Source organism: Acomys russatus, chromosome 11, assembly GCF_903995435.1.
Source record: "Acomys russatus chromosome 11, mAcoRus1.1, whole genome shotgun sequence".
NCBI classification, from domain to species: domain Eukaryota; kingdom Metazoa; phylum Chordata; class Mammalia; order Rodentia; family Muridae; genus Acomys; species Acomys russatus.
The window spans coordinates 56100404-56115526 of NC_067147.1; the positions used below are offsets into that span (position 1 = coordinate 56100404).

Genomic DNA, 15123 nt, shown 5'->3' on the forward strand with positions numbered 1-15123 from the left:
CACCGCCTCTTCTTGGATCACTTGAGGGCTCACTGGCTCTTCCTTAATCACATGGGGGCTCACTGGCTCTCCTGAGATCACTTGGGAGCTCACTGGCTCTCCCTGGATCTCGTGGGGGTTCATTGGCTCTTCTTGGATCATGTGGGAGTTCACTGGCTCTTCTTGGATCCCTTGGGGGCTCACTGGCTCTTGGATCACTTGAGGGCTCACTGGCTCTTCCTTAATCATGTGGGGCCTCACTGACTCTCCTGAGATCATTTGGGGGCTCACTGGCTCTTCTTGGATCACTTGGGGGTTCACTGGCTCTCCCAAGATCACTTGGGGATTCACTGGTTCTTCTTGGATCTCTTAGGGGTCCACTGGCTCTTCTGGATCACTTGGGGGTTCACTGGCTCTTCTTGGATCACTTGGGAGTTCACTGGCTCTTCTTGGATCACTTTTGGGCTCACTGGCTCTTCTTGGATCTCTTGGGGGTTCACTGGCTCTTCTTGGATCACTTGGGGGTTCACTGGCTCTTCTTGGATCACTTGGGAGCTCGCTGGTTCTCCCTAGATCACTTGGGGGATCACTGGATCTTCTGGATCACTTGGGGGCTGACTGGCTCTTCTTGGGTCACTTGGAAGAGGGTGTTGTTGATGAAGCAGGCCCTCCCTGCAGTCTCTTGCTATGAGTCAGTTCTGACTGAGGAGGCATTGTTAACTCAGCAGGAGGATTTTGCTAATACCACCTGGGTCTAGATCAAGGTCGTGCCAGGGAGATACCCTGGTTTCCCAGTGTACGCTACAAGAGGGACTAGCCTCCCCTATCAGCACACTCTCAGCCCATGACTGCATCTCAGAAACACCTTGTAATCTTACTCACCGTAGACCCTCCTTTGGCAAATGCTATCTCACCCCAAGCAAACAGACCAGCAGTATAAAGGCAAGAACTCGGTCAGAGGCTCACCTGTCACTCGTGGTCTTCCTGTGAAGCTGCCATGGAGCGCAAGGTAACCTATGTCCTCGCTTTGGTCCTCATGCTGGCCCTCAGCAGCCTCGCCCAGGAGCAGGCAGGTAAGGAGAGCCTCTTGTTTCCCACTGATTACAGCAGATATTGGACCCCAGAGGCTATTGTGACCAGGTGTTTATTTCTAGTCTTTCCCTATGCAGCCAATGGTCTGGGCCCTTGAAGGCCATTACTCTGTTTACAAGACTGCAAGAGCAGGGAAGGATGGAGCAGCAGGGCGGGGTGCTATGAGGACCTATGAGGGTGCAGGGAGAATGGGGCTTCTGCAGCGGGGCCCCATCTTCCCTGGATGATGTGGATGTTATGCTCATCTTAAAGCCTCTTTTCCAAACAGCCAGCCTCTCCCCAGCAGGTGGCCTTGCCCCCCTTATGATGTAAGTAGGCCTTCAACAGATCCATCCTGATCCTGAGTCCCTGGAGCCAAATCCCTCCCGTAGCCCTGTGTCATCCACCCGGCCCTCATCCCTCCTGGGGATGGAGGACCTTGTGACCCATGACCTTGTCTCAGCTGCTTTGCCTGTAGACTGGGAACAGCATCTGCCTGGTGGGTATCAACGAAAGGTGTGAGACAGTGGCCAGCGTGGGAGTTGCGCTCCCCCCACCCCCCCCACCCCCAACCCCACCCTATTCCCTGGACTCAGGAGCTCAATACCCGTTTCTGGGTCACATGGTGTACTTGATGCTGTTTCCATAGAGATTTATCCGTAGATATATAAATATACATCCTATAAAATAGAGTGGCTGCTTGTGCCACTCCTGAAGGGAACCCGCTTTCAATAATTTCTTCACGTGACCACAAATACATGGGCAGGACAGAAATCTTTAAGTCCTTTGGGAAGAGGAGTTGGAGGCCCCAGGAGAGCAGAAATATCCCTCCCTCTTCTGGCTGCTGATTCTCCCATGGCTTGAGGGCTTTTTGTGACCCCTGGCTGTCCTGCGGGGTGGCCAATAGTCAGCTTTATAATAGAACCACAGTTTGGAGACTGGTGCCCTGAGAGGCCACCAGCTGATGGACGCCAGGTCCCGATCTTATCTTGAAAGATAAGAGCCCTTTCTTCAGAATGTTTCAGTAGATCCTCACACAAGAAAAGAGCCCCGAGAGCAGCCCCTGATGACTCCCGCCCTCCCAGGCCTCTGGCTTGGGACCTATTATCATCCACTCAGCCTCTTCTAGAAGAAGCTCGCTCTCCGTCCTTTAGTCTTATGGTCCTCAGCCCTTCTTGAGGGCTCCCAGGATCCCTGAGTTTATCCTCCACACACTGGGATGGTTGAGTGTACTGTGTGGCTCCTGTCCTTCATGGGTCTATTAGCTTCTAGATTCAGGTCTAAGGCTGAGGGCGGGGGTCAGGCCTGAAAGCCTGGCATAGGGCCCTCTTTTACTTGGCTGTCTGTCAAATCTAAAACAAAAGCTACATCCTTGGGAAAGAGCACCAGCTTCCTGAAGCAAAAGGAAGCTCTGTTTCCATCTCTGCATGCTGTCACTGGGCCCAGTGTCTAGCTTTTGCCAAGCCTGTTCCTACACCTAGCCAGCATGTATAGTTCTCACCAAGGACTTATTTGTTAGTTGAGTACATGTGCTGACCACGTGGTACATCACCTAGCAGGTGAGGCTGTGCTAGCCTGGGTCCTCGAACTGTCCCAGAGCTCCAGGCTTTCTGCATCTGCAAGTGAGGACTATAATCCCCTTGCATAATTTGAACCTGGCTCCCAGCGGGTAGTGTCCTGTTTCCTCGGAGAAGGAAGCTACTGAGACCGTGGGCAACTTGAGGAACCTAGCCCGTGACTTACCTCTCTGCTTTTTTTTTTTGTCCTTACTTTAGAGACATGTACCATGAACCCCCGAGAAAGGATAAATTGTGGCTTCCCTGGTGTCACCGCCCAGCAGTGCAAGGACAAAGGTTGCTGTTTTGATAACACTGTCCGTGGATTTCCATGGTGTTTCCACCCTCTGGCCATCCAAGAGCCTCTAGAAGGTACAGTCACTTTTAACATCGCTGAGATAAGGGTTTGGTTAGCAGGGAGGACTACGTGAGACTGTGGGGCCAGGCAGTGTCACTGGTTGGTCTTTACCTGTCTGGTGGTGCCTGGATGCCTGTGACATGGCTGGATCCAGGTCTATAGAGGTGAAGGGCCAGGGCTGAAAGTCTGGCAAGGGAGAGGACCACTTTTACTTGGCTCTTTGCCTGAATCCAAGATATGTCCTCGGGATGCTCTCTGGAGCAGGAGTGAAGGGGTCAGCAAGCAAACTGTCAAGGCGGCTTCTCTCTGTGCGTTTGTGTAAGTGGCCGTGTGCACACAGGCACATGTGGACATGTGTATGCATGTGCATGGAAGCCAAGGTCAACGTCATGTCTCATTACTCAGGAGCCATCCACCTTCCTTCTTGAGACAGGGTCTCTCACTGAGATGAGTAATAGGCTGCGTGGCCAGCAAGTCTTGGGAGACCTTCCGGCTCCATCTCCTCAGTACTGGGGTTCACCATAGTGCAAGTTCTTGTGTGGGGATTGAACTCAGGTCCTCTTGCTTGCAAGGCGAGCACTTTGCCAATTGAGCCATATCCCCAGTCCTGACAGTTTATGTCTTACAAAGACTGTTCCCATTGGTACTTTGAGTCAAAGCTTCCTGCAGTTGTTTAAAGAGGAAAACAACACGCATTCTCACGAGTTCTTTTCATCTGTGCTTTGTTTAGAAGAGTGTCCCTTCTAGATTCCACCCGAGAGAACTGGGCTGCATCAAGACTTCGCACCACCACCAACCCGGGCACCGGAATCACCTGGCCCAGCCACTGCATACACACATGCTCTGTGGCTGTATCTGGCCTGGTGACACAGGTCAACCTCTCTGACTTCTAGTCCTCAAATTCGGCTGAAAATTAAAAGAGATGAATGCTACTCTGTGTTCATTCCTTAAAAAACAAACAAACAAAAAACAAAACTGCAAACCACTTTCTTGTCTTTGATAGTCAAATGCAGTTTTTTGGGTACTGACTTCTTGTTGTGGGTCAACCCTTAACTGCAGGTGTCCAAGGGAGGTAGCTGGAAGCAGGTGTGACATATCCTATATCTAGTTGGTTGGTTGTCACTAGTTCTGCTGGTTGTCACTGAGGTTGAGACCAAGGACAGAGGTCTCAGGGGCATAGTGAGGGGGATCTCATGAGCTTCTAATACAATCTGGAGCTGTGGCCTCATCAATCCTGAAGACAGACATCAATTACCACCATGAATGCCACCATCCAGGGGAGGAGGGACAGACCGAGAGCTGAGACTCATCTTCCCATGGTGCTGTAGTTATTGTCAACTCTTAACAAACCAGGATCAGTCTCCGGTCCTGGGAGAGGACCAGTCAAGACACAACAATGAGAAGCAGAGGGACAGAGAGAGAGAGAGAGAGACAGAGAGAGAGAGAGAGACAGACAGACAGACAGATAGACAGACAGATTCATCTCATGTGGCCACATTGGAAAGAGGAACAAAACAGGTCTAGTGGCCCTCCATCCCTAGTCCATCTTCGGGACCCTGACATGAGGCTTAGGTTTAAATAGAGGGCAGGAAGTGTGTACAGCTAAGCAGCCTGGTCAAAGTGTGGTTCCATCCATCACTTTGTCTGGGCTCCAGTCTCTCTGGCAAGATGATCTGGCAAGTTGTGCATCTCTTCCAAGGAGACACGTTCCTTCCTCGGCTGGCACCAGGCTTCTTCCGCCTGGTGAGGAGGGGCTTTTGAGCCTCGGTATCTCTTGGCTCTCACTCTATTTTCCAGTTCATTCATTTGCTGTGGGCAGGTTTAATGCATAATCAACACCATCTTTTTTTTTTTTTTTTTTTTTTTTACTATTAAGTCATTCAAACATGTAGCGGTGGGCTCACATTCTAGGCCCGTTTCTGTTAGGGGCAGTAAAGAGACACAGGGCTGCCTGGAGCTGCCACTGGCTGGCATGGCCATTATAGATGAACAGCTTCATTGAGAAGGGGATCACAGCTGCCGCCAGCTCTAACAGCTCTCATGGGGTGAGGAAGCCCACCTCTTGAGGGCAGCAAGCCCCCTCCAGGGAGCTCAACTAAGCAGGTCAGGGCATCTGGATCCCTCTTCCCATATGAGATCCTACCTAGACGCTTATTGTGTATGGTTCCCAGGAGGAAGAAGGAAGGATTGAACCCTGTGGATCCCTCTCTCTTTTTATGTCAGTCAGACACGAGGATGAGGAGTAGAGAAATGAGCACATCCAGGAGACATCTCCCATAAAGAGAAACACGTGGGACAGAAGGAGCCTGTCCCCCATAACAAGTGCACACATTTGCCTATTGGTGTCCCTGGGAGACAGGCTCTAGGAACTCCCAAGGACAACAAAGTCCTCAGGTAGAATGATGTGATAACCTGCACACAGCCTACACTGTCCCATTACATGGTTGAAATCACCTGTTACTCAAAATGCCAGTGCAGTGGTAGCACAGTCCTAAATGGTGGTCCTACCACATCTTTTAGAAAATAATGACAAGAAAAAGGGTCTGAGCCGGGCATGGTGGCTCACACCTTCAATCCCAGCACTCGGGAGGCAGAGGCAGGCGGATCCCTGTGAGTTCGAGGCCAGCCTGGTCTACAAAGTGAGTCTAGGACAGCCAAGGCTACACAGAAAGACCCTGTTTCAAAAAACAAGAGAGAGAGAGAGAGAGAGAGAGAGAGAGAGAGAGAGAGAGAGAGAGAGAGAGAGAGAGAGAGAGAGAGAGAGAGAGAGAGAGAGAGATTACCCTCCCAAAAAAGCCACTTAAGGAAGGAGAGTTTTGTTTTGGTTCACAGTTGCCGGGGACACAGTCCATCATGGCGGGAAAGGCATGGTGGCTGGAGCCTGAGGGGTCACATTGCATCTGCAGTCAGGAAGCAGAGAGGGCGCCATGCTGTTGCTCACCAAGTTTTCTTCTTTTTATTCAGTCCAGAACTAGCCTCTAGAATGGTGTCTTTCACAGTTAGAACCATGGCATGCTGGGATTTCTTCTGGGACTCAGCACAGTCCTAAGGGCCACATCTTCCTTCATAGTTTGGTTAGACTATGTGTCCAGTTCTGGTTAGTGGCAAATGCACCCCCTGAGGTGAACACATTTGTGTAAGTCACATGGCCAGTGTACCTGGCAGATCAAGGTAACTAAAGACAGACAAGATTTTGTTTTGGATTGTTTTGGAGACAAGGTTTCTCTGGGTAGTTCTGGCTGTCCTGGAACTTTCTCTGTAAACCAGGCTGGCCTCAAACTCAAGAGATCCACTTGCCTCTGCCTCCCAAGTGCTGGGATTAAAAAGGCAAGTGGCTGGGTGTGGTGGTACCCACCTTTAATCCCAGCACTCAGGAGGCAGAGGCAGGCAGATTGCTGTGAGTTCGAGGTCAGCCTGGTCTACAAAGCGAGTTCAGGACAGCCAAGGCTAACCCAGAGAGACCCTGTCTCAAAAAACAAAAAACAAAAAGAAAAAGAAAAACAAAACAACAACAACAACAAAGGCAAGTGCTATACCACTGGGCCAGCGTGTCACTTTGCTTCTTATACTTGGTCATCATGAAGGATCCGGTTTGATGGGGCAGGTGTGTGGTGAGTATGGGCGAAGCCCTCAGGGGTTTCTTCCAGGCTGTAGAGCTGTGCACAAAAGGAAGCCGGAGCTGACCTAAGACCCATCACATCTCCAAAGGGCACAACTGCACAACAAGATAAGCAGCTGATAGCATTCCACACTGACTCCATAGGACTGGAAGCTCCCAATACAGATCTTCATTTGCAACACTGTAATGTACTGGCTGCTTCCTGGCCGGTCTGGTCTGCCTGCTCATGGGGGAATCTGTGATATGGGGGTGCCTCCTTCTATTTCTGACAAGAGATTCTCCACTCCCAAGAAACAGTGCATGAGTTTGCTTTTGAATTTCCTAATCCATTGACAACCAGTGTCCGAGATGCTGTTAAAGCCATTCTGATGCCCAGGACCCTGTCCGAGGGATGAGGGTGCACTTGTTAGCTTTTTAAATTTAGTGCAAGCCACGGATAATATAAATGCATTTTTTCCTAAAAAGACTCTGTGTGCATGCATGTATGTGTGTATGTGTGGTTGTGTGTGCGTGTGTGTGTGTGTGTGCGCGTATGTGTGTGTGTGCGTGTGTGTGTGTGTGTGTGTGTGTGTGTGTGCGCTGTGTATAGGGGCCTGAGGAAGCCAGAAGAGGGTGTCAGATCCCCAGGAGTCAGAGCAACAGGCAGTTAGGAGCTATGGGTCCTAGGAACCCTGGGAACCTGGGATTTGGATCTTCTGCAGTGGCAGCAAACATTTCTTCTTGCTCACCCAGCTTCCCAGCCCCAGCCTACTTCCTGTAACACGTATGGCTACACGTCAGGGTGTTCCGCACCTGTGCACGTTCCTGGCGTGCTCACACACATTACTGCAAAGCCTGGGAATGGCTTTTATTTTAAAATTCTATTTCAACAAAATTGCTCTCTGGGCTCATTGTCTTGTCGGAGTACGAATTAGCTCTTCTCACGGCAGGAGTAACTCCTACCCGGCCAGGACCACTGCTGCGATATCTATTTAGTTAAAGCACACTGCCCCACCTCCCGTGCACTCAAAAATTCCATGATTATAGCCATTCTTTCAAACACGGTGACTCGTTCCTAAAGGCGGAGTTCCCTTTGGCATATTCGGCGACACACCCCTAAGTGCGGGGTGACATGGCTTGTGTACATTGGCCACCTCCTTGAGGATGAAGAAACAAGGGCTCTGGTTTTGAGCAGCAATTAGTACCACAGTGCTACTTAAGCTATTAATGGTGAAAGCTAATAGCGTGTTGTGCAATTGCCACGTCACCCAGTCGTTAATCTCTGCAGTTGGATCGATCCTGGGGCTCACCCATGCTTGGTGGACAGAGCTCTGCTCTGTACTCAAGGCCCCCTTTGCTTTTTTTTTTTTTTTTTTTTTTTTTTTTTGTCTTCTGTTCTCTACTTTTCGAGGAACCCAAAGCTTATGAATCAGAATTAGGGAGGCAGCTTGCCTTCCATCAGCACGCTCAGAATCATCAGACTTTAAAAACCATCATCTGTTCAAAATAAAACTCCTTCAACAGGTGCTGGTCAAATGAGCCCCATGGTGCAATGAGCTCAGACCCAGACACTTGATCTTAACCCAATGCTGAGAACTTGTCAAGTCTTCTTGACATCTTTGTCAGCATAACCACATGTGAGAAACTCGCTGGCACGGTGAACAATTTTGTGGATGAGCTGCTTTGGAAACAACATCTCCAAATGCAGGCAGCTCCAAGGCACTGCGGCGAGGCTTTGGCCTGTGAGTCTAGGGCACAGAGGATCAACTCAGCTCATACTACCCCAGTCTGGTGGTTCAAACCTGCAATAAGAGCTATCCAGGAGGCTGAGGAAGGAGGATCACCGGTTCAAGGCCATCCTAGGAAACTTGGTGACTTGCAGCCCTTGGGCCCTGACCAAATGCACTTGTCAAAGGTTTGGTGTCCTAGTTGTTTGTTGTGTTTTGAGACTGGTTAACTCCTATAATTGGAAAGTCTGAAGAATGGAAGATGCATCCAGCATAGACAGTGGGCACTCAGAGACACTTGTGAGGCAAGAGTGACTCTCCTCAGACTTATTCTTTGTAGATGGCAAGTGAGTTGGTAACCTTGAAGGTGTGCCAGATTATGAGGAGAGGGAAGGAGTCAGCAAGGTAGAACTGACGGGAAGGGGGTGGGCCTAGTGGTCCATGTAAGTAGTCATTGCTATTCCAGAAGTTGAGGCAGGAGAATCATGAGTTCTAGTCCTGTCTGGGTGAGTTCAAGGACAGACCAAACAATTTGTTGAAGCCTTGTCTCAAAAAATAAAACATAAAGTGTATGCTCAAGGGTAGAGTGTCTGCCTAGTACATGGATGGCCCTAGATTCAATCAACCCTTGGCATCTAGAGAGGGGGACACAGAGGCAGGGAAGGACCCTGAGTATCCCATAGCTAACGGTCTGGTATTCCCTTCCAGGCACTTTGGCGCCAGAGAGGCAGGAGGATCATGAGTTCAGATCTTGCCTGGACTTGAACCTCTTCTTCCCTGCACTTTCCACTGTGCACTGGAGGTGATACAGCAAACCTGTGTGGCTTGTACCTTTGCTTGGTCTATGAACCTTTCAGGTCTGGAGCATTGGGTTCAGATAATACCCCATATAAGCCTGGGCTTCTGTTCAATGTTGAACTAGGGGCCAGACCAGGAACTAGTGTTCAAGTCAAGCTGTGGCTTTTGATCGTGTTTGCAGGGTCATTTAGAACACTGGAGAATGATAATGCTAACTTAAGAAAACATCCTTGACTTTGTGATGGTGGAGGGCCACGTGGTGAACTATTTACTGCTTGGGAGCCTCGTGGAAGACGGAAGCTAAGGAGGAAGACATTGACCTGGCAAGTGTCAGCCAAGGAGTTTCCTGAAAGGTTTTGACAGCCATCAGGCAGATTGTGGTCAGGGAGCCAAGGACAAGAAATGGAACTTCGAAGGTGTATTTTTCTTTCTTTCTTTCTTTCTTTCTTTCTTTCTTTCTTTCTTTCTTTCTTTCTTTCTTTCTTTTGAGACAGGATTTCTCTGTGTAGCGTTGGCTGTCCTGAACTTGCTTTGTAGACCAAGCTGGCCTTGAACTCACAGAGATCCACCTGCCTCTGCCTCTCAGAGTGCTGGGATTACAGGCGTGCACCACTGTGGCCAGTTTCAAAGGTGTATCTTAATCTCTTTTTTCAGTGATTAATACTAAGATGAGCTTTTCTGAGCAGCAAAAAAAAAGTCAATTAGGCAAAGCTATCACATATTCATACACACGTGCTGATGAGTGTGTGTGTGTGTGTGTGTGTGTGTGTGTGTGTGTGTGTGTGTGTCTACCTCATCTGAGTTAGTAGAGAGAGCTTAGAAAGATTCACACCTGAACTATCCCAGGAGGTGAATCCATCCAGCCTGAGAAGGGACAATATATAATGCTACTTCCAAACCCATAAGTTAGTGTGCCGGGATCTGCATTGTCCTAGTCGCACAAGCACTGGTGTAAACTTGGCCACATCTGGGCTAGAGACAAAGGGTTTCCTATTCCTGTGGAGCAAGCAGCACAAACAGCATACTGCTTAGAACGTTCCCTTGGTGCTGAAGCCACCTCCCTAAGATGACAGGACAGGCTTAGAGGGTACTTCCATGTACAATGCATTGTGTATGGGGAGGAACCCTGCCCTGAGGGACCCTTTGCTCTGGGAGAGACATCTTATCCACCTCCCAAGGTTATCTACTGTGCAAACATCCTTGAAGATAGTCCAAAGATAAGACTACAGCTCTCTGGAGAGGGAGGGACCCCTTCCTAGAGTTACAAGGATGGCCAAACACCTTTTACCCACAAAGTTGGACTGAGAACAATGAATTTGTGACTCACACACTCAAGATTGGGAGAGAAGCCCACACACGGGACCACATGGGGAGGTGCTCAGGCTAGTATGGATGGGATTCAGGCTCTGCAGTATCAAGGTGTGATGGCCGGTGTTTCTGTAGAAGGACTGGAGGAATGTCTTTAAGCAGTTCTGTGGGTGGGCAGTGGCCTGGAGACACAGCTGGCTACTGCTGGCTAAGCAGGCACAGGTGTATGGCCCCTTAAAGAGAAGTTCCTTAGCCGTGAGTGGGAGAAAGTGGCCCTTGTGTCCGAGTCATTCGAAATTCCCAAATTCAACCAGGATTCATGGAATCCTTCAGCACTGATCATTAACTTGGGGACTTGTGCCCCCATGGGGCAACTCTTCAGAGCAAAGCCTGGAACCCTGAGCCACATAAGCCCCGCCTGCTCTCAATAGCAACATGGCAAGTCATTGATGTACTGGCCTGAACCCATAGTAATAAGGGTCCCGAACAGCAAGGTGTCAAGTGGGACCAGAGATGAGAAGTAAAAATGACAAGAGATAGAGAAGGCAAAAGCAATCGCTGGGGCCAGCAGATCTTACATAAGCTGATGACTTATGCCAAGCAAGTTAGTTAAGAAGTAGAGCATCATGTGTGTGTGTGTGTGTGTGTGTGTGTGTGTGTGTGTGTGTGTGCGTATTTGTGGTGGTGGTGGCCAACTTCAGCAGGAAGCTAAATCAGATAATGTAGGCAAAGAGAAGACAGGGTACTCCAGACACAGCTGCCTTGGGACTGATAACGACACCCCAGGGGGGAGAGCTGGGTCCCCAGAAGCTGCAACTTTGACTCCTCTGGTTGTACTTGCTCTCGGCCAGAACACAGAACTAAAGCTCCATCTGTCCTTTCAAAGGGTCTCTGAGGCAGTCTTGGGTCAGTCTGGCTCCCTACAATATACAAGCCAAGTAAGAAATTGTACAGATTTGATTAAGCTGTATGTTGGAAGCTAACAGAGGGTCAAGCAAGCAAGTGCCATAACTGAGCCAACCCAGCCTGAGAGTTAGGGGAAGGGCCGGACGGAGGCAACACAGAGAGACTTCAGCCTGGAGTCCCTGTGGGGTACCTTGGAGGACAGGTTTCCAAATAACGACTTCTTCTGTACATCTAAAAACAATTTTGAGGTGGTTAAGAATTTTCTTAATCAAGCTGGAGAGATGACTCAGAGGTTAAGAGCACTGGCTGCTCTTCCAAAGGTCCTGAGTTCAATTCTAAGCAACCACATGGTGGTTCACAATTGTCTAAACTGAGATCTGGTGCAGGCACACATGCAGGTGAAACACTGTATACATAATAAATAAATCTTTTACAAAAAGAATTTCCTTAATGTTTTCTGACAAGGTGATATATATATAATTTATCTTCCTTAAAATCATTTGAGTTTCTGGAATTTGTGAATTTGTACCTCTAATCAAGTTTGTTAAAAAACTGACCAGCATTTCTTCAAGGTGTCAATCATAAACAATTCTTTTCCTCTTCCCTCCCACCAGTGCTCTGATTAGGTGAGCCTGTCTGGCATTATCTTAGAAGTCACTGAAATCCTGTTCGTCTCTCCAGCCCCTTTACTCTAGTGTGGCCTAAATGGTTGACATCCCATTGGCTTGGAGCAAACCAGTTGCTTCTGTTGTATTTATCTAAAACTACACAGCAAATATTCCATTTCAGATGCATTTTTTTATTCCCAGAGTTTCCACTTTCATGTTTCTCAGCCCTTTCCTTGTGAGGGTCCCTTTTTATTGTTGCTGTTTCCTCATCTTCCCCCCCCCCCCCTTTCCTATTTCTGGATTTGTTTCTACAGATTTTGTTTTTGTGTTACACACGGTCATGGCTCAAATGTTTGAACACTTAATGGATGCTGTGAAACATATATGGGGGGAAAAAATGCCTGTGTGGCAAAGGCAGGCTACAAGGAAAGGCCGCAAGGCAACATCACCTTTTATTCTGGTCTGAGCCCTCTGATTCTTGGTCTGGAAGCCATATGAAGAATTGTGTCACACACACACACACACATTCACATCCACGGTGTCACCCTGCCACGTTGCCTTCTTTGTTAATACTACAGTGAAATCTTCCTCAAGCTGTAAGCCATAAAGAACCCTTACTCCCTGGAGTTGTTGCTTCTGTCAATATTTTAACACTGCAAGAGGAAAACTAACTAACACAAAAGACTTAGTGTGGAGAGATGTGCCGTGATTAAACCTGACCTCAGGGGTCACAGCCTTTGTCACTTGTCCGGGAACAACACAGTGGAATTTTCAGATGAGGTCAGACAAGTCCTAGAAGGCTGCAAGCAGAAGTTAGTGGGGTGTTCTGGCAGGAGTTCAGAACCCCAGACTGTAGACAGGAAAGAGACAGTGGCAAAGAGATGCTCGTAAGAGTTGAGAGGAGAAGAAACCTTATTTGGAATTGATCGAGAAGCCATTTGTCCTCTATTCTGCCAAAGAATTTGGACACATTCTGCCCACGTCCTAAACAAAAGCATGGACTAATTTTCTTTAGTGGAGGAAGTTTCGAGACAGAATAATAGTCAGGCTACATTGCAGCTCTTACTTGCTGCTTTGACCCAAATTTATGATGAGAATCCAGAGCAAAAAGCAAAGAGAAAAGAAGAATGTGAGGGTTGGCAAGAAACAGAACGTGCTAATATTTAAAGTTGTGCACAAGCAAGGCTGGAGGAAGCATCTAATTGTTTTTTGGGTTTTTTTTGGTTTTTGTTTTTGTTTTTTTCCCCAAGGGGAAGTGGTCAAATATGGGGCACCAGAGTTCATGTCAGAGTCAGCCCCCGCTCTCCACACAACTGTGGAGAATGTCCTGTCTATTGGCTAGATCTGAGTAGGGACTTCAATGCTTACTGCATGTACTGTCCTTGGTTGGTGCAGTAGTTTGAACAGAACCCCTAGGCCCAGATCTGCCTGTCATGATGTTCTTCTTGTAGGTTTCTAGGACCCTCTGGATCCTTCTATTTCCCCATTCTCCCATATTTCTCTCACCTAGAGTCCCAATAGGAAGTCCTCGCATCTATCTCAATCTCCTGGTAAGTGGATGCATCTAATTGTCAAGGCATTTAGTGCTGCTCTAAAAAGCCCTCGCATTCCCCACACTGGAACAACAGAAAGGGTGACCGGAGGGCAGGATCCTTTTCTTCAAAAGCTCCCAGGTGTAAACTTGCCAACTCATTAGAAAGACTTTCACTAGAAAGAAGAGTCACTGCAAAGAGAGCAGCTGACAGGAGAGAGTCACTGGGGCCTGCTGCTCAAACAGAGCCATGCAGAAAACAGATCCCAGGCTCAGCTGTGCAGGCTTTGGTCGGGGCTGGGGCACATGGTAGCACTGGTCCAAGAGACATATATGATTGGGCAGCAGACCAATCACCTCATCACCGCTTTTATAAAGTGCAACATCTAAGAGTCATGGGGCCATGGAGGCTTGCTCTGGGTTTCTGGAGAAAAGGAGGCGAGACCAGGCCAGAGGGTCTGAGAAGAAACTTGTAGGTTGCAGTGGAGATGCATAACTTTAGAGACGGTAGTGCTGTGCAATGTCTAGTTGCCCAGGAGTGAGTGCTACAGGCAGTGAGTGGAGAGAGCCTGTGCTTCAACTAGTAGAGCTATCAAATAAACGGGGCTGCCCAGACCTGTTAGAGGCCCCCGTGATGACACCATGCTCCCTTGGTGCCAGGCACAGAGTTTTTGGATTCAGTGTTAGCCATGCTACTTTCAGGGTTTTCTTTGGACCAATTTTTCTTCACTATATCACTTTCCCCCTTTTAGAATGTGCCATTGCACAGTGGGGGTGTACGTAATTTGAGGTGAGCACGATTATTGAATTGCACTGTTAAATGCTGCCTTTCCAATGGTGAGAGTTTAATTCTTCACTTCCTGTAGTGTGCCCTGCATCAGGGATGCAAACTAGGTACCCTAGAGGTGCCTCCCACAGTCCTGTGGGAGATGCTCTCCATCCCCAAGAAGGCTCTTGGGTGGAATGCCCTTCTCTGTGCCATCCATTTCCCCCATAGCCTCACTCCAAATAGTACAAATAAAACAAAAAACCAGAAGTCACTATGGGAGCCACAAACTTTATCCCAAGTAACAGGGCACAAGGCTAATCCCTTCCTGGGTGTGACCCTGCTCGTGCCCAGATCCAGCTGCACACGTGGCCCATTCCCCAGTCAGCAGCCTGGCACGGACCCTGATTCCTGCTAAGCGACCCACCCTGTGACTACACTCTCAGGGGTTTCTCCCGCCTCCTCCAGGCCTCCACTTGGATCTATGTCAGCTTTTTTTTTTTTTTTTTTTTTTTTTTCAAAGGATCTAGAAGGCTGGGGCCACTGGTAGGGGGACGTTATCAGAATGATTGAGCAAACAGACAGGAGCCAATAAAATACCAGCCAGCGGGAACTGAGCATTCTGCAAGCTGCCTAGGAACAGCGGAGCAGACATGGTACCTCGAGGTGCCCCTCTCCTGGCAGTGGTCTTCATCTTAGGGCTGTGTGCTCTAGTGGAAGGCAAGAAACCTTGTAAGTAAAAGTGCATGGGAGACTCTGCAGGTAAGGGGAGGAACCTGTTCAACTTTTCACGAGTGGTGGGCGGTAGGCCACCCATCACCAGTACTCCGTGGGGCTTTTCTTTACATTGACTCAAAGGACAAAGGCACGGTGTGACAGCTTGTAAGGAGCTGGACAGCAGTCTGTGTGCTGATGTG

At 48.8% G+C, this 15123-nt stretch overlaps 1 protein-coding gene across 1 annotated transcript; it reads left to right on the plus strand.

Moving 5' to 3' along the window:
* Positions 1-976: 976 nt before the first annotated feature.
* Positions 977-14640, plus strand: LOC127195064 (trefoil factor 1-like). The gene is made up of 3 exons (XM_051152506.1): positions 977-1052; positions 2826-2978; positions 14561-14640. Exons 1-3 carry the CDS (start codon positions 977-979, stop codon positions 14638-14640), a joined length of 309 nt encoding a protein of 102 aa, XP_051008463.1.
* Positions 14641-15123: the final 483 nt, after the last annotated feature.

Coding starts and splice junctions, on each gene's coding strand:
- LOC127195064 (XM_051152506.1), top strand. CDS start 977: ATGGAGCGCAAGGTAACCTATGTCCTCGCTTTGGTCCTCATGCTGGCC. Junction 1,053..2,825: donor CCTCGCCCAGGAGCAGGCAG/GTAAGGAGAGCC, acceptor TCCTTACTTTAG/AGACATGTACCATGAACCCC. Junction 2,979..14,560: donor CATCCAAGAGCCTCTAGAAG/GTACAGTCACTT, acceptor GCTCGTGCCCAG/ATCCAGCTGCACACGTGGCC.